This window comes from Canis lupus, chromosome 27 (genome assembly GCF_003254725.2).
Source record: "Canis lupus dingo isolate Sandy chromosome 27, ASM325472v2, whole genome shotgun sequence".
NCBI lineage: Eukaryota > Metazoa > Chordata > Mammalia > Carnivora > Canidae > Canis > Canis lupus.
Genome location: NC_064269.1, coordinates 44,079,828 through 44,104,293, shown reverse-complemented (window position 1 = coordinate 44,104,293; position 24,466 = coordinate 44,079,828). Strand labels below are relative to the sequence as shown.

At 54.0% G+C, this 24,466-nt stretch overlaps 1 protein-coding gene across 1 annotated transcript in view; it reads left to right on the top strand.

Annotated features, from left to right (window-relative positions):
* CACNA2D4 (calcium voltage-gated channel auxiliary subunit alpha2delta 4) overlaps positions 1 to 24,466 on the top strand; it is a 121,137-nt gene that overhangs the window by 90,945 nt on the left and 5,726 nt on the right. The window contains exons 27-36 of the mRNA XM_049102496.1: positions 7,488 to 7,549; positions 8,645 to 8,689; positions 8,857 to 8,919; positions 17,535 to 17,605; positions 17,978 to 18,053; positions 18,889 to 18,941; positions 19,290 to 19,345; positions 19,668 to 19,688; positions 22,409 to 22,526; positions 24,050 to 24,167. Of these exons, the coding sequence (XP_048958453.1) occupies positions 7,488 to 7,549; positions 8,645 to 8,689; positions 8,857 to 8,919; positions 17,535 to 17,605; positions 17,978 to 18,053; positions 18,889 to 18,941; positions 19,290 to 19,345; positions 19,668 to 19,688; positions 22,409 to 22,526; positions 24,050 to 24,167 (683 nt within the window). The remainder of the gene's footprint in view (positions 1 to 7,487; positions 7,550 to 8,644; positions 8,690 to 8,856; positions 8,920 to 17,534; positions 17,606 to 17,977; positions 18,054 to 18,888; positions 18,942 to 19,289; positions 19,346 to 19,667; positions 19,689 to 22,408; positions 22,527 to 24,049; positions 24,168 to 24,466) is intronic.

Here is a 24,466-nt window from a genome sequence, read left to right as displayed (position 1 = left end):
GGTAGGCATGGAAGGGGAAAAGACTGGCATTCAAGAATTCAGAAGTCTCGTTACTAACCAATCAGGACAAAGAAGTTGGGGAAATTGATATTCCAAGAGATGGCAAGTGTCTGATCCAAAGGCAAAGGAAGCCAGAGACCAAGCCAGAGGAGGAGTCCCAGCCTGGAGCACAGACCCCTAAGTTGACCCTTCTCTGAATCTCTTAAAATCTACCTGACAAGGAGATGGCATGGCATGTTGGCAGTATGTCAGTGTACCGCAGTGTCCCTCTTCCACTCCACCTGCTGGATCCCTCAAGGGGATTCACCTTCAGGATGTAGGGGGGAAGCGGAAGCAGGTCAAAAAACGCCCTTGACTCAGGATGCTTCTGACAGACAGTCCTGCACCTGTCAACACAGCAGCCAGGGCTCAGACTGCTGTCCCAGGAGGAGAGAGAGAGAGAGAGAGAGAGAGAGAGAGAGAGAGAGAGCCTCTTCTACCTCCTGGGATTTCCCTACCTCTCACCTATGCAGCTGTCACATGCATCCTGCCCTTCAAGCTAACTGCACCCACTTACCTCTAAACAGACCTCTGCTTCTCCAGCTCCTTCCCTGAGTCTGGAACACTCTCCTTCCCCATGGGTAGCCTCCCCTTCTTAAAAACCCAACTGCAAAGTCACCTTCTTTATGAAGTCTCCCTGACTAGTCCACAGACTTGAACTTCTGCAACCTATAGCCTTTCTTTGGGCCACCCTTGTGATTCTTTTTTTTTTTTTTTTTAATAGTGTGATGTTTCCTTTTATTTTTTTAAAGATTTTATTTATTTATTCATGAGAGACAGACAGACAGAGAGGCAGAGACACAGGCAGAGGGAGAAGCAGGCTCCATGCAGGGAGCCCAATGCAGGACTCGATCCCGGGCCCCCAGGATGAGGCCCTGGGCTGAAGGCGGCACTGAACTGCTGAGCCACCCGGGTTGCCCACCCTTGCGATTCTTACCACAGAAAATGTATAGCAGCTTTCTGTGATGTGGTTTCTCTTCTGTCATATACTATGAGCTGTTCCAGAAGAGGGACTCTGCCTCTCCCATGCCCCAGTGCCTTCTTGTCAGCTGAATGAAGGATAAAACGGAAGAGCCCAACCCTAGGCATCAGGGGACCCAGGGTGAGTCTAGACTCTGTTGCTCATCAACTAGCTATTAGTTAGTTAATGAACCTGACAGCCCTGGGCCTAGGTTTCCTGCTCTGTAGAATGCAGAAGTAGAATGACTGAGATCTTTGGTCTCCCTTCTGTTACTGGCACTCTGTGACCTCGAGCATCTGCTGGCTCCCCAGCTTGTAGCATAAAAGATGGGCTCCTCCTAACCTCCCAGCTCCTGATCAGTTAAACAGTCTCTGGGGTGAGTTATCAGGGCAGAGAAGGGGGAAGGACAAAGTAGATATGAGAGCAAGGGGGTAAAATGCAGAGGTGCTGACCCCTGGGAGCGTGGCTCCTGACAGGGACCCCTTCTCCCTGCATGGGCATGTGTTTGCATGTGCACATAGCTGTTTTGCTTTGCTGTCTGTAATGACAAAGCAGCACCAAGGTGACAGCCAACACTCTGAGCAAAAAGGTGCATCTTGATAAGCCATCTGCTGCCTTTGGCCTTATTGAGACTCTTGTTAGGTTGTCTGACAGCCAAGTAGATCTTAAAGAAAAGCTGCTTTGGAGGAAGGCACGAGATCATCATGGAGAGGCAAAGACCTTTGTGCAGAGGCAGGGGAGAAAGGAAAGGCAAGAGGAGGCCCAGGGGAGGGAAAGGGACAGGCACTCTCGGGGCAGGAGGAAGAGGGTATCATTGTTCCCCTCTATCAGATTGTAGCAGGACCTGGGGACCAAGATCAGGCTGTGAAACAAGGAACAATGACACATGGGGGGTGGGTATCCTAATAACCCACTGGAGGAGGCAGCCCAGAAAGGCCAGGGGCCTCACATTCCCCCCACCCCTTTGCTTGGATTTCTCTTCACCATGAGTTCTGAGCATGTCTGCAAACATTATACCATGAGGTATTATCTCCTACACACAGCAGCCTGATAGGAGGGCCTGGGAGGGAGGCTGGCCAGCCTGGCAGTGCCCCTGAGATGGGGGTCCAATGAGGTTCTGACAAGGGCCGACAACCTGAGCAAGCAGTACTGGGACCCTAGGGCCACCCTGGCAGGTCTCCCAGGAGAGATGGCTGGGCTCTCTCAGTGTCTGGGGTGGAAGAGTACAGTTTGGGTTGTAAGGCAGGAGTTGAACAGGATTTGAAATGATGAAAGCCACTCGGCATGGCAGGACAGACAGTGTATTGTTGAAGACGCTCCCATGCTCCCCACTACCTCCCTCATTCCATCCCAACCCCTGCTGTCAGGATCTAGTGCTTCCTGCCACGAGAAAGTTATTTTGGTCTCTCACCTGAAATTCCCGTTTCTTAGTGAGTCCCCTCCTAAGCCTTCAGGGAATCGGAGCACAGCTACATCTCAGGGTCTCAAGTCCAGATCTGTAAGAAGGTAAGGCTCCCTATGGGAGGAAGGAGTTCAGCATGGACCTGAATGCTAAAAGTAAGGGACGAGACTGAGAGATCTTAGAGAATTTGCTTCCGGTCAAGTAGCTGACTCAATGGAATTCACAAATATTAATTTATTTAAATCAAAAAATATTTTTGGAGCCCCACAATGTGTTAGGTACGATGCTAGGTACAAGGGATCAGAATTCACTCCCCCTTGCCTGCTATTAGCCCGCAGGCCAATAAGTTGAGAGAGGCAATAAATGAGAATAAAATAAATAAATCATATTGCTGAGAAACTAAAAAGAATGATGAAATGAGAATGAAGGGTGAAGGGGTGGGCTGCTCTATCAGGAGAGGTCAGGGAAAGCCTCTCTAGGAGGTGATGTTTGGGCTGAGATCTGATGACAAGAAGGAGCCAGCCATGTAAAGTTCTAAGGAAAGAGCATTCCAGGAAGGAAGGACAGCTGATGCAGAAGCCCTAGGTGGGAGCAAGATTAGCATGTTTGAGGGAGAAGATGATTCAGGTTGAAATCAGAGAGAAGAGCATGGCCAGCTTCTGTGGGTTTTGAGGCCATATTACAGAGGAGTTTAGATTTTTGTTCCAAGAGCAGTGGAAAGGCATTAGAAGGCCTTAAGCAAGGGAGTGACATAATTTGATCTTCAGAAAGATCACTGTCATGGTTATTGGAGACCAGAGAGGCTGCCTAGGGGCCTAGCCCATTAATCCAAATGAGAGATGTTGGGTTGGCCCAGGGTGGTAGCAGGGGAGGGTGGAGCAGACAGACACGGTGTTTTGTTTTTTTGTTGTTTTTAAAGATTTTATTTATTCATGAGAGACACAGAGAGAAAGAGGCAGAGACACAGGCAGAGGGACAAGCTGCCTCCCTGTGGGGAGCGCAATGTGGGACTCGATCCTGGGACCTGGGATCATGACCTGAGCTGAAGGCAGATGCTCAACTGCTGAGCCACCCAGGCATCCCAGCATGATGTTTTGGAATCAGGTCTACAGAACTTGGGTGGGATGAAGAAAAATGATTAACAATTAAGTAGAATATGCCCCAAATGATGAAATCTTAAAAAGGGTCACATTTTGGAGAGGAAATACAGAGTTCAGTTTGGGTGTTGTTTTTTTTTTTTTTTTTAAGATTTTATTTATTCATGAGAGACACAGAGAGGCAGAAACACAGGCAGAGGGAGAAGCAGGGTCCCTGCAAGGAGCCCAATGTGGGACTTGATCCTGGGATCCTGGGATCACGACCTGAGCCAAAGGCAGAGACACTCAACTGCTGAGCCACCCAGGTGTCCCCAGAGTTCAGTTTCAAACATGTGAAGCTTGAAAAGTTCTTGGTGACTCAAGTGTGGAGATGCAGTTAGCAGCTGGAATGTCCTAGGTTCTGCAAAGGATACCCGGATGGTGAAGGACCTCAGAGGAGCTTATGCACCAGCAGAGAGAACCTAGGGGAAGAAAATCTGCTTTGCTCCCCACTCCTATTTCTATGCAAGAGCCTCAAAACCCTGTCTCATTAGGGAAAAACTAACCCCCACCATCTCGAGACTCTGTTAGAATCATAGACTTTTTTGAGCTCAGGAATGTCATGATTCTAGGCACCTTGGCTCTGAACACCGGTAGAGAGTCAGTCTTCCTCTAGGAATAGGCTGAAAGCACTTTGGCCATGGAAGCCAAGGACAGGTAAATCAGCCTTCCTAAATCCCAAAGATTTGATCATTCTAAGCATTAATGTGACTCCTCTCTCACAATTTGTAGAAGATGCCTCTTCTTTCTCTCAGCCTTTTTCTACAGGTTCACCTGTAGCAGTTATCTAAAGTGAGTATCAAGGATGATCTCAAAAGGAAGAATAAGGGGGAGGGACTGAGGAGCCCCCTGCAGGGTTAGAGGGAACCATGAGAGAGAGAAAGGAATGTGACAACCAGCACTGGGCCCTCCAGCATGAGCCTCATGTGTTGATCATGTGCTATGTCCATGTGTCTTTTGTTTTGGTCAGGACCAAGAAGTCTATGTACCTGTGCCCTTCCCACCCACTCCTTTCAGCCATTGGACCTTGAAGCAACAAAGAAGTGCAGAGAGAACTCAACTTCCCATATTATGGGACCTATTCAAGAAGGTTAGCCATAGGGATGCCTGGGTGGCTCAGCAGTTGGGCACCTGCCTTAGGCCCAGGGCAGGATCCTAGAGTCGCAAGATTGAGTCCCACGTCCCACATTGGGCTCCCTGCATGGAGCCTGCTTCTCTCTCTGCGTCTCTCATGAATAAATAAATAAAATCTTAAAAAAAAAAATTAAAAGGCTAGCCATAGTTCTAGCCATAGAACTGCCATGAGACTCCAAGGGAGGTGAGGGCCTCTCAGGGCCCTGGTTCCACCATCTGTAAATCCATATGACCCCCTAGAATTGCATTATCCAATATGGTGGTCACCAGCCACATGTAGCTATTTAAATTTAGATTAATTATAATTAAATAAAAAATCTAAAATTCAGGTCCTCAGTCATAACAGCCTCATTTCAAGGACTCCATAGCCACATGTGACTCGTGGCTACTGTATGAGGCAGTGCAGAGCTAGAATAGCCCCAGTACTTCAGAAAGTTCAATCAGACAGCATTGCTGTACAACAGTGGTTCCTAAACTATGGTTCCTGGACCAAGAGCATCAATACCATCTGGGAGCACTTTAGAAATACAAATTCTCAGGCCCCACCCCAGACATTATAATAAGAGACTCTGTCTGGGACAGGGACAAACCTTCCAGAGATTCTTTTTTTTTTTTTTTTTAAGATTTTATTTATTTATTGGAGAGAGAGAGAGAGAGAGCACACAAGCAGGGGGAGGGGCAGAGGCAGAGAGAGAAGGAAACTCCCCACTGAGGAGAGAGCCTGACTCCACTTGGGGCTCCATCCCAGGACCTCAGGATCATGACCTGAGCTGAAGGCACTTAACAGGCTAAGCCACCCAGGCACTCCCTTCCAGATGATTCTAACATATGCCAAAGTTAAAGAACCAAAGCTCTAGTGTAGAATGTTCTCTCCAATTATCCTTTTCAGCCTCAACAACCTTATACTCCTTCCTAGGGCAAATAGAAGTATGATGGATTTTAGAACTGAAGAAACAACTCCAAAGATCACAGCTCAGGCCAAGCCAGGGTCAGAACTCTGGCCCATTGGCCCTTCCTTGGTCTCATTTTTTTTTTTTTCTTATCAAACTTGTCTAGGATCATTCTATACTGAAAAAACAAAAGGATGCAATTCTGTATCTCTGCACCTGAACTCCAGTTCCATTAGAAGGGCCAGCTGCTGAGTTTGGGGAAGTCAGAATGACCAAAACAGAAAATCTCTCCACTAAATGAGTGAAATATCAGTGAGGGTGACAAAACACGAGACACCTAACTCTGGGAAATGAACAAGGGGTAGTGTGGGAGGGGAGGTGGGCAGGGGGATGGGGTGACTGGGTGACGGGCACTGAGGGGGGCACTTGGCGGGATGAGCACTGGGTGTTATGCTATATGTTGGCAGATTGAACTCCAATTTAAAAAATTTAAAAAGGGGGATCCCTGGGTGGCTCAGCAGTTTAGCACCTGCCTTTGGCCCAGTCCCGGGATCGAGTCCCACATCGGGCTCCTTGCATGGAGCCTGCTTCTCCCTCTGCCTGGGTCTCTACCTGTCTCTCTTTCTCTGTGTCTCCCATGAATAAATAAATAAAACCTTAAAAAAAAAAGTAACACATCACTTCCTTTAAAAAAAAATAAAAATAAAAAATAAAATAAAAAATTAACTAATTTAAAAAAAAAAAAAAGAAAATCTTTCCACTGAGTGGTCATCGAAGTGACTAGAATGTCTCATGAATGTGGCAGAGCAGTCAGGAACCCAGCTCCACTCCCACTGTACAGATGAGGTGGGAGAGTGCTGGCCCATGCCCACCAGCTCCTTTCTGACTGCTGGGACCCAAGTCAGGCCTGGAGAACAGAGAGGTTAAGAGCCTTAGAGACCGATGCAGCTTCGTCCTGGTTCTGTCTTTCCGGGCTGAGTGACATGCAGGTAATCTCTGCAAGCCTCCATTTCCTCTGCTGTGAAGCCCCAATAAGAATAGAACTGGTCTGCTGTGCGGATGAAATAAGCTTATGGATGTGAAGGTGCCTGGCACTCAAAATTTTCGATGTTATTATACCAGACAGTAGGAAGTCGACCTAGTTTTTCCGTTCTTTTTCTTTTCAATATAACCTGCCTTTTCTTTATGTTCTCTGACCTCAGATTTCTCTTAGCATGTGAGCTCCAGCTTGTGTCCTGCAAGCCTATTTGGGAACTAAAGAGGCATGGGTAGCCCCTCATAAGTGGCATCATCAAAGGGTAGTTTTTGCCAGTTGGTAACATCTCTGGTTTTTCTGGAACCTACCTACAAACCTGGGTAAACCTGATTGCACCTTTCAGCAAGGAGGGAGCCTTCTTACAAAGTGGGGGAGACCTAGGGCAGGGATTGGGTACAAGAGAGGCTGTTGTCAGGTGTGAAATCTAGAAAGCCCCATGAGAGGCCCTGAATTCCAGTCTCAGCCCACCACTTTTGGTCCTGTGACCTTGAACAGATGGCTCAGTCTCTCTACCTCAATCTTTCCATACTTGGAAAGGGGAGAATGACATGCCTAGCACACCTGCTTTGAGCTTCTCAAGATCTGAGCATGAGTGCCATACTCATTGTTCTCTAGAACCTGGGCCCTTGTGTTTCTCACCTGTGGTGAGACAGAAGCCACTAGTCTGTCTGCTTCCCCTCCACCCTGCCCCTCCACCCCCCACCAGAGCCTTGCTCTCGCAGGCTACCATCTGACTCAGCTCCTAGGCTCTCCCCTGGGCTCCTGCTGATGTACCTCCTCTCTTTAACTGGAATCTATTTTCTTTTGTCTCATTGTCTTTTCCCTCCCACCACCCCCTCCCCAAAAACACATCCACGGACTTGCCCTCCCTCTTCCCACCTCCTTGCAGCGGTGGGCGTCCAAATGAGGCTGGAGTTCCTGCAGCGCACATTCTGGGCAGCGACCTGGCAGGTGGGTGTGATGCGCCAGGTCAGGGCCAGAGGACTGTCCGACAGCTCCGCGGTGAGGGCCCCGCTCCGTGGCTCCCTCGGCTCCCTGGCTCCCTCAGGTGGCCACACTGCCTCTCATCCCACCTCCTGGATCCCTTTCTTTTCTGCCTGTCTCAGCTCCCCGTGCCTCTGCTTATGGCCTCACCTCTGCTCCTGGCCTTCCTCACCAGGGGCGTTCTCTCTGCTCAGACCCAGGAGCAGGCAGGACACAGTATCCCCACCTGCCCTGCCTCACTGGGCTGAGCGGGGAGAGCGTGCCCCTCCATCCCTCTAGCCAAGCCCCAGGCCTGGACTACCACCCATCCACAGTGCCTCCCACCGCACCTCCCCGTTCCTCCTACCCCACCCCTCCCTTCCTTCCCCGCCTCCACTCCCAACTCCCCAGAGCCCTCGCAATGGGCTCTTCTGTGCTTCCTGAGTCTCCCCAGGAGCTGCCCCAAGCTCCTCCAGCATCATTTGCTCCTCCATTCCCTGGTCCCAGACGCTTGTGCTGCACCCTCACTTGGAGCAGGTTTGGGAAACCACAAAAGAAAGATGGAGGGAGTGGAATGGGGTAGGATCCTGGCCCCATAACCTGCGGTCACCCTCCTCATCATGCAGGATCACAAAGAACAGGAGGCTCCAAAGCCACCCTATGAGGCTTCCGGTGCCATGGGGCTGACCTCCAACCCCGGTGCATGGGCTGCCGGGCCGGGACTCCCTGGGACAAGGCTGAAGCTGGGTGCCTGGGCTGCTGGCGGCCAGCGAGGGCTTGCCTCTCCAAGCCCTGACCCCACCCACATGCATCCACCATCACACACACGTAGCACACATGTACCCTACATGTACAATACACACCACATCCCTACCACATTTCTCGTACACAGATGTACAGCAAACATGTACAGTCTACATGTAGGCACACGCAGAAGTATGCCACGAACACACATCCACCACCTCCACACATAAATATACCACACAGAGGTAATACACACGCCACTCCAACAAGCTCCCACACTGCCTGCCTGCTGTGTAGACACACTCATACCCCATTTACAGTTCCTCCTCTTCCCTCCAGTGTAGCACTGTGGAGGAGCCGTGCCTGGAGAGCTGCCAGGACAGTGTAAGTTCCTCCCCAGGGTGAAGGGGGAGAGTGGACGTCACGGGGCCAGCTCCCCTCCTTCCCTGCAGCACTGGGCTCCGGAGGGCGGGCACGGGGGGGGGGGGGGGGGGGGGGGGGGGGGCAGTGGTCAGGGCCCGACCATGACCTCCTTCTGGGTCTCTCCCCAGGAGCTGGACTGCTTCATCATTGACAACAATGGGTTCATCCTGGTCTCAGAGAGGCCCCAGGAGGTAAGGTATCGGGGAAGCGGAATTAGGGAGGGGAAGAGTCCTGCCACAGCTGGGCCAAGCAAGGAAAGGGCTGAGAAGCAGTCTTGGCTCAGGGTGGAGGAGACGGTCCGAAGAAAGCGCCATCTCTTCCTGAAACCAAGTCTGTATTTCAAGATCGCAAAGTTCAGATACTTTTCCACTTAGTCAGAGAACATCTTACTTCTTTATTTTGTCTCTAAGTAATCTGGCCTCATCCAATGGTTGGTAGGGAATCTGTCCAGCTGAGCTACTACGCCAGGGTCCCGTGTGTCCTGTGCTGGGCTGTGCCCCTGACTGGCGTGGCCGTAGGGAGCCTCCTGCCAGAGTCCAAGCACCCTGGGACTCTTCATCCCACTGCCCTCCATCATGTTCCCACCCTGCTTAGTCCCTCTGGGCCGCTCCTCGGTGGTTCATCCACAACAGGAACTTATTTCTCCCGGTTCCGGAAGCCAGAAGGCAGAGAGCAGAGCCCCTGTGTCTGGGGCAGTGCCCTCTTCCGGGTCACAGACTTCTGTGTCCTCCTATGGTGCAAAGGGCAAGGGATCTCTGGGGTGGGTGGGGGGGGCGGTCTCGTTGAGAATGGCCTCACCTTCGTGATCTAATCACCTCCCAAAGGCCCCACCTTTTGCCCTCACGTTGGGGTGAGCTTCCAACATGTGAACTTGGGGGGACCACAGAAGCCTCCCCTCCTATCTCCATGGGGGCTAGAAGGGCCAAGCCTCTCCCACTTTGAGCTCCCTTCCTGTCTAGAACTCCCATGAGGAAAATTCTGTTCTAACGCACTGAGCCCGACCCTCAGTTTGCTACGGGGGATATGGAATGGAGGCAATTCTCTTTCATCCGACAGCCTGGCTGCACACCGAGCCTTCCCCCGGGCACACAGACGTCTCCCTGACCCCTGCATGTGCTCAGAAAGGCAGAGGAGAAAGCACAATCATAATTCTGTATTTGCTGACCCCCACACCGGGCCCCCAAGTTAATGGCTTGTTTAGCCAGCCAAAAAATAAGGCTATTCAAATCTGAACCAAACCTGAATTTATTCACCTGAAATATTTCCTTGAAACAAGCCAGATGTACTGAAATGGCTTCCAGCCTGAGCCTTAAGAGAAGGGATACAGTATCGGCTCCAGGGTGGGCCTTGAATTAATTGGATATGTAGTTTGTCCAAGCAGCTTCACTTGTCTGTGCCTCAGTTTCCTCTTTTCTGAAATAGGGGAGCTGTACTATGTGATTTCTCAGCTCTTCCTCGCCCTGAGATTCAGTCCCAGGGTGCTGGCAGAGCCACAGGATGAGGTCATGGCTGTGGCTGCCTTCAGGCTGGACACAGCTGGTGCTCTGGCCTCTCTGGAGCAGGGCTAGGGTCTGAAGAGGCCAGGGGGCTACAGCAGGAACCAGGGCAGCAACCAGGAAGGAGATGTGGGAAAGAGGGCAACAGAGGAAGGGGCACAAGTGGGTCATGGAGTCTGATGCCTTGGGAGCCTTACTCAGCAGCGCTTGTGAAGAGAAAGCCAGTTTTACCCATTGTCCTCCTGGTGGGAGCTGGGGGTGGGCTGGCCTTCCTGTCATCTTTGAACTGCTCACCATTTTCCTCTTTGTCCCTCTCATGCTACCTTTGGCCATGTCCCTCTCCCCTGGACAGAGCACCAGTGCTTTTTAGCATGTGTCCATCGTTCGGGGGGGAAGTGGGTAATGACAGAGGCAGGCACCAGTGGTCGGGATAAGGCCGCCAGAGGATCTGATGCTGCCCATCACTCCTGTGTTGACCCCTGCTGCCCTGGGGAGCGGAGCCTGCCCTGCCTGCAGGTGCCTGTGCTGTTGGCTTTCAAGGGAGGGCCGGAGAGAGTGTGGAAGGGGAGGGGAGGAGGGCAGCCAAGCCTGGAGACAGGTGCTCTGGAGCCAGGGTCAGCAAACATTTCCTGGAAAGGGCCAGAGTGTGGATTTAGGCGTTTCAGGCCAGACAGCTTCTGTCACAACTACCCTGCTCTGCTAGTGTAGTGCAGAAGCAACTATAGACAGCATATAAATGATGAGCATAGCTTTGTTCCAATAAAACTTAATTATGGACACTGAAATTGGAATTTTATATAATTTTTATGTGTCATGAAATATATTATTCATTTTATTTTTTTCCAGCCATTTGAAAATAGAAAGGGCTGACATAAATAGGTGGTGAGCCAGATTTGGCACATCGACCATTATTTGCTGACCCTGCTCAAGAGGCAGCCCAGACAGCCTTGCAGGGAGGGAAGCCAGGAGGGAAATCAGCCTGGCACAGGAGAGGCGGGCAGGGCCATCTTAATGACAGGCAGCCCCCAAGGGGCTCTTTGCATAACCCATTGAGCCCCTTTGGTCCTATTCTACCCAAATCACATTTGCTCACATGTCTTCACAAATCATAGTATCACTGGGTACAACTCTGGATAATATTGGAAACTTATTCTACAGACTTATATTTTATAAAATATGTGTTTAGCTTATTTACCCCTATTTTCTCAACTATTATTACATTGTATGTTGTTTTAAAAGCTATCCCAAGTCCTTTGTAGAATGAAGTAGGGCATAAACAAAAAGAAACTTAATCTTCTTAATAGGATTAGGAGCTTCCAGAAGCTCCCCCAGAATCCCAAGCCAGCACTATGCGTGGTTACCCTGGCCTCTGACACCACATTGCTTCCCCTCCCCTCCCCCAACTTCCAGGCCCCAGGAGGGACACCCCCCCATAAACACACCACCACTACCATCTCATTTTAACCTGGAGTTAAAATTGAGGCTGCAGGGTGAGGTTAGTAACCTAGCTACAGAAAAGCTAGACTTTGAGTTTAGAAATACAAGTGAAGAGCAATGACAGTGAGGGGGACAAAGTTTCTAGAAAAGACCTGATGGTGAGGGGAACCAACCTAGAGAAACATAGGTTTTGATGGAACTTGAGAATTTGTAGGGCAGGATGGGTGAGTGCAGGGAGAATGGCCTGCTCTGGAGGGTGCAGCAGGCTGGAAGTCCCAGTCTCCTGGGCAGTTATCCTCCCGCCTGGACCCTGACCCCAGGCCACTCTGTTGCTGCTCAGGGTAGAGTTCATTCACTTTGCTGCACATGGCTAGAAATTAGGACCGATGCCTTCAGGACCCTGACTGCCAAGGCCAGACATCCTGACACCTGGATTAAACTCCAAGGCTGGTGCCAGAGCTCTGCAGTATCTTGAGAGAGTCCCTCCTTGCTCACTCTGGGCAGCTCTGACCTAGCGACCTGAGCTGTGTCGGGTTCTGAGACGGCACAAAGGGAGTGATACCCAGGCTGGAGAGGCCAGCGGTACAGCAGCCCCTGGCACGATGCCCGATACTCAGCAGATACCTAGTCACTGTGTGGAAAGTCCAACTGGCCTAAATATGAGGCCTGGCAGTGGCAAGGGCCGGACTGGAAGGGGAGTGGAAGCCCCGTGGTGGAGAGCCTAGTACTGATGCTGTAGATCAGCTGTCTATCCTCCCAGTTTTGCTTTTTATTTTAACTCATTCATTCAGCAATTCTGTAACAGTTATCTAGTGCTATGTGACAACTTACCCCAACCTGTAGTGGCTTAAAACCACCTGACTGACTGTCCCACAGTTCCTGGGTGTGGCTTTGCTGGCTGATTCTGGCTCGGGGTCTGTCATAAGGCTGAAAGAAATGTGTCAGCCAGGCCTGCAGTCATGTCAAGGCTTGGCTAGAGAAGGGTCAGCTTCCAAGTTCACTTGCATGGGCAAGTGAACCAGGAACCAGGTGGGCCTCTCCGCAGGGAAGCTCACAAAGCGGCAGGTGGAAGTCACCTTTTGGAACCTAATTTCAGACATGACATCCCATCACTTATACTTTATTTTATTCACTAGAAGCCAGTTACTAGGTCTAACCTACCAAGAGGCTGGGACCATCGAGAGTCATTTGTGAGAATCACCTTACCACGAACTGCTACCCCTCCCCAAACAGACCCAAGTGCTGTCAAGACCACATGGCCTGGCTCCTGTTCCAACTCATCCATCCCTCCCTGCCCCTCCTATCCGGAAGCCTCAGTGTCTGGTGGGGTGACTGGCAGCATCAGTAGCATCTGGGAGCTTAATAGACATGTAAGTTCTTGGGCCCTACCCAGACTAAGGGAATCAGAAACTCGGAGGGGGCCCACCAGCTATGCTGTGATGAGCCCTCTGATGACTCTGGGGTGTGATGAAATCTGAGAACCACTGCCTAGGCCTTAATGCCGGCTAATGTGCCAGAAGGTCCAGGCTACCCCTTGTCCCTGCCAGGGTTCATCCAGAGGCCCAGGGAGAGACGACTGCCACTGCTCCAGATGCAAAGATTCTTCCCAAAGTCCTTCCCTCCCAGCCCTTCCTCACTGAGGCCCTCTGGCCCAGCACAGTGATGGCTGAAGCCCCAGGGCACCATCTGTGATCTGCCCGAGGGAGGGGTGGCTTGGAGCTCTCCAGGCCCTGGTAGTGTTCCAGGCCTACTGATTAGACATTTGATCCCACTGGGCCTCTCTTCCAGCTCAGGGCTCTTTCTTATAACAAAGAACTGCAGATGACAGGATTGCAGCCCTCTACTAGGGCCCAGAAAGAGAAGCAGACAGCTGGGGCCAAGAGGATGACATCGGCTCTATGGATCTTTGTAGTGTTTACAGTGGATCAGCCGCCCTGGACTTGGAAAGCCCAAGTCCTATCATTCGCCTGTGGGTCGCGCCCGCACAGAAGAGCTTCAAAATGGACCTCATGGGGCAGCGAAGCGAGAAAACCAGATGCCCCGTCATGGTGTCTTCCCCTGAGGAGGCGCGTCTCAGAGGGCATGGCACCCTTTCTCTCAGCTGCCCCCAGTCCAAAAGGCCAACCCCTTCCGCCCCCACGGGCCTCTGATGCGCCGGTCCGGAGCTTCGGCTCCCGTTTCCCTCAGCACCTCTCCCTCCCTGCCTCCCCGCACACCTACCCCCCGCGGGCTCCCCCCGCGGGCTCCCACCGCAGGCCGCCTTCCAGCCCCTCCAGCCTCTCCCGCGGCCCGGGCCGTGCTCCTCAGCCCCGCCCTCACTGCCCGCCTCAGCGCTTCTCCGGGCTCCCCCGGCTCCCCCCGGCTCCCCCCGGCTCCGGCAGCAGAGCCTTCCTGGGGTCGAGGCCGCCTCGCTCGGGCAGCTCCGACTAGGTGCCTCCACAGAAAGATTCAGCTGCTCGCGGGCCCCGGCGACAGCCGCGGTGGCAGAGGCGCGGGCGGCTCTTGCGGGAGCGCAGTAGACCCCACCTCCGCGTGCTGCCCGGCCGCCGTGGGGCCACGGGCACTTGTCCCGGGGCCGGGGGCTCGGGGGAGCCCGGCGGGGCTCTGCACTAGAAGGGAACAGAGGAAGCTGGTCGCGGGGAGCCCCGCGGCCCCGCACAGCGACCTCACTCTGGTAACTCATTAGTCCTCACACCCCTGAAGTTTTCAGAGAAGGGCCTGAGGCAGTTCCCGGTGAGAGGCTGCTGGGCACCGGCTCCGTCCCAGAGTCCCAGAGTCCCAGAGTCCCAGAGTCGAGGGCTCCCCGCACGCCGCCTCCCCCGCCCGGGGACGGCAGCTCCTCGCGGCCCGCGGCCGTGCAGCCTCGGCGATCTCCGCCTCCCGCTCCCCGCAGGACCTCCGTGCACTCGGCCTCGCGGGACAGGAGACACGGGGAGCCCCCGGGGAGCCCCCGGCCCGTCGGATCCTCCCGGGCTCAGGCAGCCCAGGGCCACGGCCTATTCGCGGGTCGTCCCCTGGAAGAGGGGGGCCCGCCCGCCGCGCGCAGACTGAGAGGCGGCAGCGCCCCCGCCCCCGCCCCCGCCCCCGCCCCCGCCCCCGGCACCGGCACCCGCCGTCGAGGCACCGGCCGCGAGGCTCCCGGAGCCCTGGGACCGGCCCGCGGCTGCCCAAGAGCCCCCCGCGCGCCGCCGGGCTGCGGGCGCCCCCACACTCGGTCCGGAGGCGAGTGCTCACTCAACTTCTGAGTGTCCGGACGCCGGCTTTGAGGGCCTTGCGGGCGGGGCTGCCGGGCCCTGATTCACTCGGACGAGGCTCCTCTGAAAGCGCCAGCCCGGAGTCCTGTTCCGCTGCCAGGAACAGGGCCCCCGCCACAGTGTTCCTAAAGGCGTGTTAAAGGCGCAGTCCCTCACGTAAAAGAGCCGGGGGGGGGGGGGGCAGGCCTGGCACGGTCCGGCCGGCCTTCGGTCGCTCTTCCCGCCGAGGAGAAGGGCCGAGCCACAGCCCGGAAGGCGGTGCTCCTCCCACCGAGTCGGCCCCTGCCGCAGCCCCGGAGGCCGCCCCCGCCCCCGCCCCCGCCCCCGCCCCCGCCATCCGGCTCACATTTCATTGGCCAGCCCTGGCCGCACGGCCGTCTGGGAAATGTAGTTCCGTGAAGGAGCGCACTGCCGCCGTACTCCCAAGTCAGGACTGCCCTACCCTAAGGAAGGGGAAGACGGTGTGCTCTGTCAGAGGGACATATCCTAGAAAGTCACGTTGTTTGCGCACAGAGGAGGAACATTTTTTTTCTAGTGTCCGGGAGCTTGGCTTCTCAGAATCAAGTGTCTGCACAACAGGGTTGTGGGTGGCCGAGCCCGGAGTTTGGAAGGAAAAGGGGACAGCCTTGTGGGAATTGGGGCCAGCCTCATCAGCACCCGTTTCCACACCGCCGCAATTTCCCACGGAGGATACTGACACCCCTCATTCATTCCCCTGCCCATTCACTCACACATTCCTTCAGCAAATATGCACTGAATAGTAACCATGAACAAGAGCCTGTGTGGTCTATGGGAAGCTGAGAGGTAGACATCTGCCCCGTGGGATCTCTCTGTCTGGCGAGGCAGGGACGCACACCCATTGGTCCCTGGAACAGCAAAACGCAACCCACAGCTGATAGAGAGAGAGGGATCACTTGAGCTTAAGAAACATCAGGTGGCTTCAGGACTTCAGGGCTGCGTTTTGGAGAACAGCAGGACTGGATGCTTCACAGCTTTCCACTTCCTATTCTTTGCCTGAACCGTCCTCAACTTGTCACTGTTGTCCTCTGCTCTGTCCCTGCTCCAAGAAGCCTCTCAGGCCTTAGAACAGGTGGGCCTTCTGGCCCAAGAGAGCACAGAACTCACACAAACCTGCATGTCCTATCTGGCTCTCCCTAGGCTACCCCCTCATGCCTTGATCATCAAGCCTCTCACTTTCAGGGTACGTAGCAGAGAGGCCTTAACTTTAGCTGGGAAGGTGAGGAAAGAAAGACTTCTTGGAGGAGGACAACAAGAAAAGCTCCTTGCAATGAAGATGGGAAGGCTTGCCAAGGCAAAGAGCAGTGCCGAGGCCCAGAGCAGCTTCCTACCATAGGGCCAACACATAGGGAGTACTCACTGTGTGCCAGGTGCTCGGCACACATCATCCCTCACCTACCCATGGCCACATGGTGGGCAGTGCTGGGGCCAGGATCTGATTCAAAATCCAGTACCTGAGTCTATGCTCTTTCCCATCCGCCCTGCTGACAAACCAGCAGAAGCAAGAGGCTGGGGCAGGTGGGGAGGTCAGTGTAGGGGTGAGGCTGGAGGGCAGTCTGAGGCCAGAGCATAGCAGGCTTAAGTGTCAGCCAACTTGGAGGGGCTCTAGGGGCTTGGAGGATGCCCTCTGGCCTGGCACCCAGTGCTCGGTGCTCACCAGAGCTGGTTGATTGGGTCATGAAGGAGGGACGAGAGGGAAGGAGGGTCCTGTTTTGTTCTTTAGGAAAGAGAGAGAGAGAGACTAAATCTCAGCTGTGTTTGAGAAGTGATCTGGCAGCAGGACTGGGGGCGGGAGGGAGCCCAGTTAGGAGGGTGGAATGGGCTGCTGGGAGCACAAAGGTCTGGATTGTGTCACCTCCAGGTGTCAGAAGGTGAATGTCAACCCAGGGCACACTGATTAATTGGGAAGGGGAGAGGGTGGTGGGGAGGGAGGGGAAAAGGTAGCCCCAGATTCTCAAACATATTGGGCTGGGTGATAAGGGTGCCAACTGTAGAGGTAGAGAGGAGGGCTGCTTTTTTGAACCTTTTTTTGACCCTGACTCAGAAAAAGATACAATGTTACATCTGATCTAGGACATTACACACACACCATATACAACAAATCAAGTGTCACAAAACCTTGTTTAACCTGATGACACACAATTCACACCAAATTGTTCAAAGGAATTCTGTGCCTTTAAAAAAAAGAGAGAGAGAAAGAGATCTGGTTGTAGCCCCTAGATTGATTTCATGGTCAACTAATGGATTACATTTTAGAATTTGGAAAACACTAAGATAGAGACATATCCAGGGAGCCTGTTGAAGGGGAGGGAGCCAGCAAACGGATACAGTCCTGATTTGGTTGAAAGGGCTGTGCAGGGGAAACCCAACGCCCAGCTGAGGTCTGCAAACTCTGAAATGAGCCTGGCCTAATGGAGAAACTTAAAAGTCTTTATGCTGTTCATCTCCCTCCCTCCCGTCTCTCTGCCTCCTCCCTTCCCTGCCCCCTCTCTTCCTGTCTCTCCCATTCTCCCTCCCTATCTCTTTCCCCTTCCCATCCCTCCTCTACCCCATCCATCCCTCTCTCCTGTCCCTGTCTCTGTGTCTCTTTCTCCCTCACAGATGGGAAGATTCCTGGGGGAGTTGGATGGTGCTCTCATGACCCAGCTGCTCAGCATGGGGGTGTTCAGCCAGTAAGTGGGACATGCTTCTCCCCAGACTGAATACACAAAGAAAAGGCAGGAGCTGATGCTAACTGGGCTCGACAGATAGCAAGATCCTGACCTCAAAAACACAGAGTGAAAACCCCAAAGAGCTCCTAAAGCACCCTTTCTGAAGCCAGGGACTTGACTCAGGGTAGAGAAGGGTATAAGGTCACATGGGCCATTAGAGGGAAAGCCAGATTTGCTTTAAAGCAAAGTGCAGAGATGGAATTGTGTGACCTGACCATCCTCACTCATGCACCCTCAGGAATCCCAGGGAAGAGAACCATGTGCCAAGCTTTCCCTGGGTGTGGGAGAGGGTGGGGAGGCCTGGACTCCCCAGATCCTGTTTCTGATTTTCAGAGTGACCATGTATGACTACCAGGCCATGTGCAAACCCTCGGGGCACCACCACAGTGCAGCCCGTTCACTGGTCAGCGTAAGTGTCATCCAGACCTTTCCCCCACCCGCCAACCCCAAGACCCCACTCTTGACTTTGACCAGGAAGTCTTGTCCATCCTCTTCCGGCACCCCTGCTCCCTGCACTCAGCCTCTCAGCCTGCACCCACCCCAGGCACAAAAGCCTTCTCTCTGGGGCATCAGAGATCTGTCCTGGAAGCAAGGCCTCTGGTAGAGAAAACAGACCGTCACCCCTTTCTTGCTTTGTCCCTACCCTCACTCACTAGTGCTTTCACACCTATTACAAAGGATCCCAGAAACACCACCAAGTGGATCATCAGGAAGAGAACTTGACTGGTCTTGTGTGTGTGTGTGTGTGTGTGTGTGTGTGTGTGTGTTTCTCACATTTTCTTTTTTTATTCCTTTATCTAGGGATTTTAAAAATTGTATTTAAATTCAATTTGTCAACATATAATATCCAGTGCTCATCCCATCACGAGCCCTCCTCAGTGCCCATCACCCAGTTACCCCGTCCCCCAGCCCTCCTCCCTTTCTGCAACCCTTTGTTTCCCAGGGTTAGGAATCTCTCATGGTTTGTCTCCCTCTCTAATTTTCCTCCACTGTATCCCTCCTTCCCTGGTCTTCTGGATGGGCATGTCCTAACCCTGAAGAGTCTGCCCTACAATAGGAATTTATCAGATAATTCAGTTGTAAAATGCTCCCTCTGCTGGTCAGGGGTGGCAGGTGGTGACAGCCAGAGGGGAAGAGGGGGAAGCCCTCCCACTACTCCCACTACCACCTGCTGTGGTCTTTATGGGGTGCCCAGAGGAGAACCTTGGCCTAGGGCTTAACCACGTGTCCCCTCTCTTTCCCAGCCACTCTCTGCCCTCCTGACTGCTACCAGGTGGCTGGTGAATGAGCTCTTGCTGTGAGTGGGGTCTGCGGCTAGGACAGGGGGTGGGACTGGGGGGACGTCATGCAGGCATGCCTCATAGGGGAGCCCTTTGAGCAGGAGTGACATGAGGTCCCCAGAACCCCAGAGGAGGCAGGCAAGGTCCCTGGGTGGAACTGGTGAGGCATTATGGCGCCTGGCCTCTACACACTGCTGCCAGGTGGAGAGGCTCTCTGCTCACCTAGTAGCCTCAAGCAGGGGAGAGGGTGTCCTATAGGAGAGGGGCTGGACCAGGGGCCAGCAGGGAGCTCTGGTGCTCCAGCCCTCTCAGGACTCAGGTGGGGAGGCACACGGGCCTCCAAGATTCAGCTGTGCATCTGACAGGCTCCTGCTGGAGTGGAGTGCCTGGGGCTCCTGGCTTGCGGACAGTGGGGCCGAGGGTGAGTACACAGATGGCAAAGGGAGTGTTTACTAACAAAGCCATCTCACAAGAAACCTGTCACCTCTGGGTGGATGACAGATGGGAGGGGGACTCTGGAGAGTCCATGGCTCACATCTTTTTTTTTTTTTTTTTCATGGCTCACATCTCATGGCATCCTCCTCATCCCTGGCTTCCCTCACCTCTCTATGTGACATCATGCCATCTTGGGACACCACTGCTCCATGTGACATCATTCACCCCATGCGACATCACCACCCTTTGTCATCCCGCCCTTGTGTGACATCATGCCCATCCTGTGCTGGGCCTTGTGTCCTGGACAGCCAAAGCTGTCTTCCATCACTGTAAGTAGTGTTCACTGAGGAGTCTGGGGTGGGGTGGGGGGAACCTGGGGGTGCTGGGAGGGACTGCAAGAGGGGCCTGTCCTCAGCCCTCCATCCCAGGCATGCATTCAAGGAAGACTGAACTCTCTTCATCCAGGGACACCCTTCACTCAGAGGGCCTCTCCCAAGCTAAAGCGCCATTCCTGAAGGGGTGGGGGGTCTCCCCAAGCTCATCCCACACAAGTATTAGCCCCACCCCAGGGAAAACAGAACACTCCAGCCAATCTCCTTGGGTGAGATCACCTATGATTCCAAAAAGAAAAGGGTGATGTGGCCCAGTGGTTTGCCCACATGCAGGTGAGAAGCCACCAGGTTTCCTTGTGGAGCAGGAAACAGCAGTGCCTCCAGCTCACAAGTCCACCGAGCCCTCAGAAGCACTCGGGGGTGGGGGTGGGGGTCGGGGGCAGGTGGAGGCCTTGGTCTGGTCACTGGGACCCTCTGGAGATAATATATCTCCTGTGACCTTTGTCCAAGGACAGTGCCCTCCATGGTCCTGACCACACACCAAAGAGGTGTCCTCATTCCCAACCAGCTAGGACTCTGGAATGTACCCCGCGGAGAGTGAAGCCACTTGATCTGTAAATGTAAAACAAAGTCAGGCTTCCTAGTAGCCTGGGTGTTCCCCTACCACCCAGGACTGTCTCACTTTAACCCATTTTGCTCAACCCTTCCATGTCAACAGAGCCTTTTCCATGGGATTCTGGAAAATCTCCACTACCTAGGCTGTCCTCCCCACCACATTTTTTTTTAATTTTTATTTATTTATGATAGTCAGAGAGAGAGAGAGAGAGAGAGAGAGGCAGAGACATAGGCAGAGGGAGAAGCAGGCTCCATGCACCGGGAGCCCGACGTGGGATTCGATCCCGGGTCTCCAGGATCGCGCCCTGGGCCAAAGGCAGGCGCCAAACCGCTGCCCCACCCAGGGATCCCACCACCACATTTTTATCCAGAGTTTGGCTTCCGGATGGTGTCTGTGACAGGAACCAGGAACTGTGTGTCACAACTCATTTAGAAACAGGTCCCTCCTCCCTTCTGCATGAGAACACAGGGTAGGGGACACAGCTCTCCACCCTGTCTCTCTCTTTGTGCTGGCAGCCACATCTTGCAAAAGCAGAGAATGACCTCCCCCAGTCCGCTTGTTCAGAATTTCTCATCCTCATGATAGCTGTGGGTGGAGCTTCTGCCTCCCGCCTAGGGGGCCTGGTCCAGCCCCTCATCCATGTCCTCGGTAAAGAGTGCAGGCCTCAGAGTCAAAGGACATGGACCAAGTGAGGCCCCGATGCCCTTCCCAGCTGTGTGGACGCCTGCTCCACCCTATTGTGGTTGGTACTGTTACTATCACTGGCACGGAGATAACCCACCCACACTAAATGGCTCAGGTGACAGGCCCAGCCCTGAGCCAGCCCCTACAGGAGATGGGGGACAAGGCCAGGGTGACTGGGCCCTGCAAAGACAAAACCAGCCGGAGGCCTCTTGGAGGCTTTAGCCAGAGTTCTCACTCTCCAATTCTGAGGGGGCCCAGCCTGCTAAGCTGCCCAGCAGCAGCCCTGGAAGGTCTGGTGTGCAAAAGCCCAGACTAAATACCATGCTTCTTCCCATGAGGACTTCTCTGCCCACACACTGGCCTCCCTGCTCACCTTCAAGGTTTCGTGGGAAGTTTCTGGGTCTGGGAGTTTAGCAGACCTATAGCTCTCCTGTGAACCCCTAGGTGACACTGAGATGGGGCGAGACTGCCCACCTGTCTGTTCCACAAAAGGGAGCAAAAGGAGAGGCATGAGGAGTGCCTGGAAGAGAAAGAAGTGCTGTGTTAACAGAACACTGCTATTGCTCACTTCGGGGAGCAAATGTGGGTCCTCCAGGATGGGGCTGCTAGGGCCTCAGCGCTTCCTCTTGTTGAGTCCTGTTCACTCCATCCTTTGCCCCTTTCTGAGTGGGCTCAGTGCACCCCACAGACACTAAGGAGCCCCAACAAGCCCAGTCTCCTGGGTTTAGGCAGCGTCAGGCACTGGAAGCCCCGCTGCTGGCTCTGTCCCAGGCCCTGGCAGTCGGCACTCAGCCTTTGGTGCTCTGCTCACAGCTGGCCACAGGGTTTAGGGAACAGTCCCAGGGCTTGTCCAGGAGCTGCATTTGCAGAGCACCATAGCTGGACTTGTGAGATGTCATCTACATGCAATAAATGGGACGGGTGATAGGATTAAGAGACCAAAATCTTCCCCAAGGACCCCTGGCCCTCCTACTGCCTCAGCTCTCCTCTCAGGCCCCAGATATCAGTGCTGATCAGAGCCTCCAAGAGGTCCACTTGCACCCATCCTCTGAACCAGCTGGCTCACACTGAGGAGCAGGCTTCCAGAGAGAGGAGGGGGCTCTCCCAAGGTCATGGGCCTAGTGCACCAGTCACACACCTTAGACCCCAGGCCCCCCAGAGCCCTGCCTGCTGCCCCATCCACTGTGACACCGTCTGCTCCATTTATCCTGCTCCTTTTTCCCTGTCTTTCTTCCATCCACCTGGCCTCGATGAACCCTGAGAACTTTCTGACAAGGAAGCCAGGCGTGTGCACATGGACAAAGGGGTGTGTCATGGCACCTGCGGGATCAAAGCTGAACCCCCCCCCACCCCCCAGAGGATGGTCCTCCTAACTGGGTGGTGCCCTTTCCCCATCCGTGCTTCTGTCCCTCTGCAGCCCACAAGCACAAGAAACAGGACGCGCTGCAGCCATGCGACACAGAGTACCCCGTGTTTGTGCACCAGACAGCCGTCCAGGAGACCAACGGGATCATTGAGTGCGGAACCTGCCAGAAGTAAGGCCCACGAGCAGTGCTGCCCACCCCCAACCTCGCTCACACAGTCTTTGCTTCTCATTTCACAGGCCAAGGCAGGGGTGCTGGACGGTCCAGGGCACTATCTTGGGGGTTCTGGGGAGAGGGCTTCCCGAGGCTGGATGGAGGCCCACCCACCAAGTCTCATCCCATCCAGAAGAAAGGCTCCCATAGCCTCTCCCAGCACCCCGCCCAGTGTGGGTCTCACACACACCTACTTGCCCACAGCAGCTCAGGGCCTTGAAGCTCAGTGGCACCCACGAGCCCTTGCAAGGCCAGGACAGGCAAGGACGGCTCTGAGCAAAGAAACCAGTCAGCTCTCCTCAGAAGCCTACCTGTGCAGAGGATGTTCTCAGGATGGCTGGGCTACAGGAGGGTTCCCCGCGCTGCCAGCTCACTCCCAGGCCCAGAGCCCCCGTGTGCCCCCCGCCTAGACTCAGGCCGCTAGAGTGGAGCTAGATCTGACTGGCTCCGCCAAGCCCTGGCCCCAGAGCGCAGGGAGCCCTGACAGAAACGTCTCTCCTGCTGACTCCCACCCCGACCTCCACCTTGGGGGCCTCCCAACCCATGAAGTTCTGTCCTGGGCCTCCTCCAGAGTGCCCACCCAGCTAGCCTTGCCATTCACCAGGGGCTTCCCTCATACCCCCAGACCTCAAGCGGATTACTTTAGAATGTAATGCCTCAGTCTGCGGCACAGGACAGTCAAGTTTCCACCTCATACTGGTGTGTCATGATGGGTAAACAGTCTGGTGTAAGGCACAGACTTCAGAGTATTCAAATTCAGACAAATTCGAATTCAAAAGCTGGCTCTGCTGCTTCCTGGCCTGTAACCTTGGGCAAGCTGCTTCACCATCCCTAGCCTCTGTGTCTCATCTACAAGACAGGAATAATGCCAACCGCATTCGGAGTGGTGAAGGTTAAATATGTGTGAGTGTGTGTGAGAGAGAGAGAGCGAGATCACCCACCCCACAGGAAAAAGCTCAGGAAGTGGCAGCTACTGTTATGTAAGTCACCAGGCCTCTGCAGAACAGGCTCAGAATCCTGGACTGCCTCCCTCTGGCAGGACTCCAGGGCTGTGTGCAGGCGCGCTGTGCCACCTTGTGGCCAAGCCTGAGCACTGCCGCCTTCCAGCACAGCCTGCTCCACCACAACCACCCAAAGCAAGGAGAGCCACACATGCCTATTTGGCTGGGGCAGTCTTGATTTATGCCTGTTATCCCTGCATATATTAATAACATCTTTCACTCTCAAACGTATCCCAGTTTGGACTTCCTCACCTCCAGTCTGCGAGGAAGCAGTACAAGTGCAAAGGCTTGTGGGTAAAACAAATTCACTGCCTACAACTGTCCCTGCAGCTATCCCTAATCTGACCTGCCTGATGGTACTTGCTCCTTCCCCTGCCACCACCACGCCACACTCTAAATCTCCAGAAATTCTCCTCCTGGAAGCTCAAAGTCATGCCCGCCATAGAGAAGGCCCACAATCCACTTCTGTCTTTGCTGCAGGATGTTTGTGATGCAACAGATTCCCAGTAGTAACCTTCTCCTCTTGGTGACAGACCCCACCTGTGACTGCAGCATCTTCCCACCAGTCCTGCAGGAAGCTACAGAAGTCAAATATATCCTTCCAACCTCCAGAATATGCAGGCTGAGGGAGGGATGGAGGTGTGGGAGATGTTGCTGAGGGGCTCAGATTTTGAGAGGTTGGGGTCAGCCTCCCTCACCACCAGCATTCCACCCACCTCCACGGGGCATTGAGACTTGTTCCCCTGCCACCCCTGCCCCTGGGCGCTGTCTTCTGACCTTGGAAGCCACCTGCAAGGCAGCTGGTCCCACTAAGAGTAGGTTCTTCCCAAACTTACTCTCTAGACTAATCTCCAGAATCAGCTCCTGTCATGAGGTGTCCACCTTAACAGTGAATTG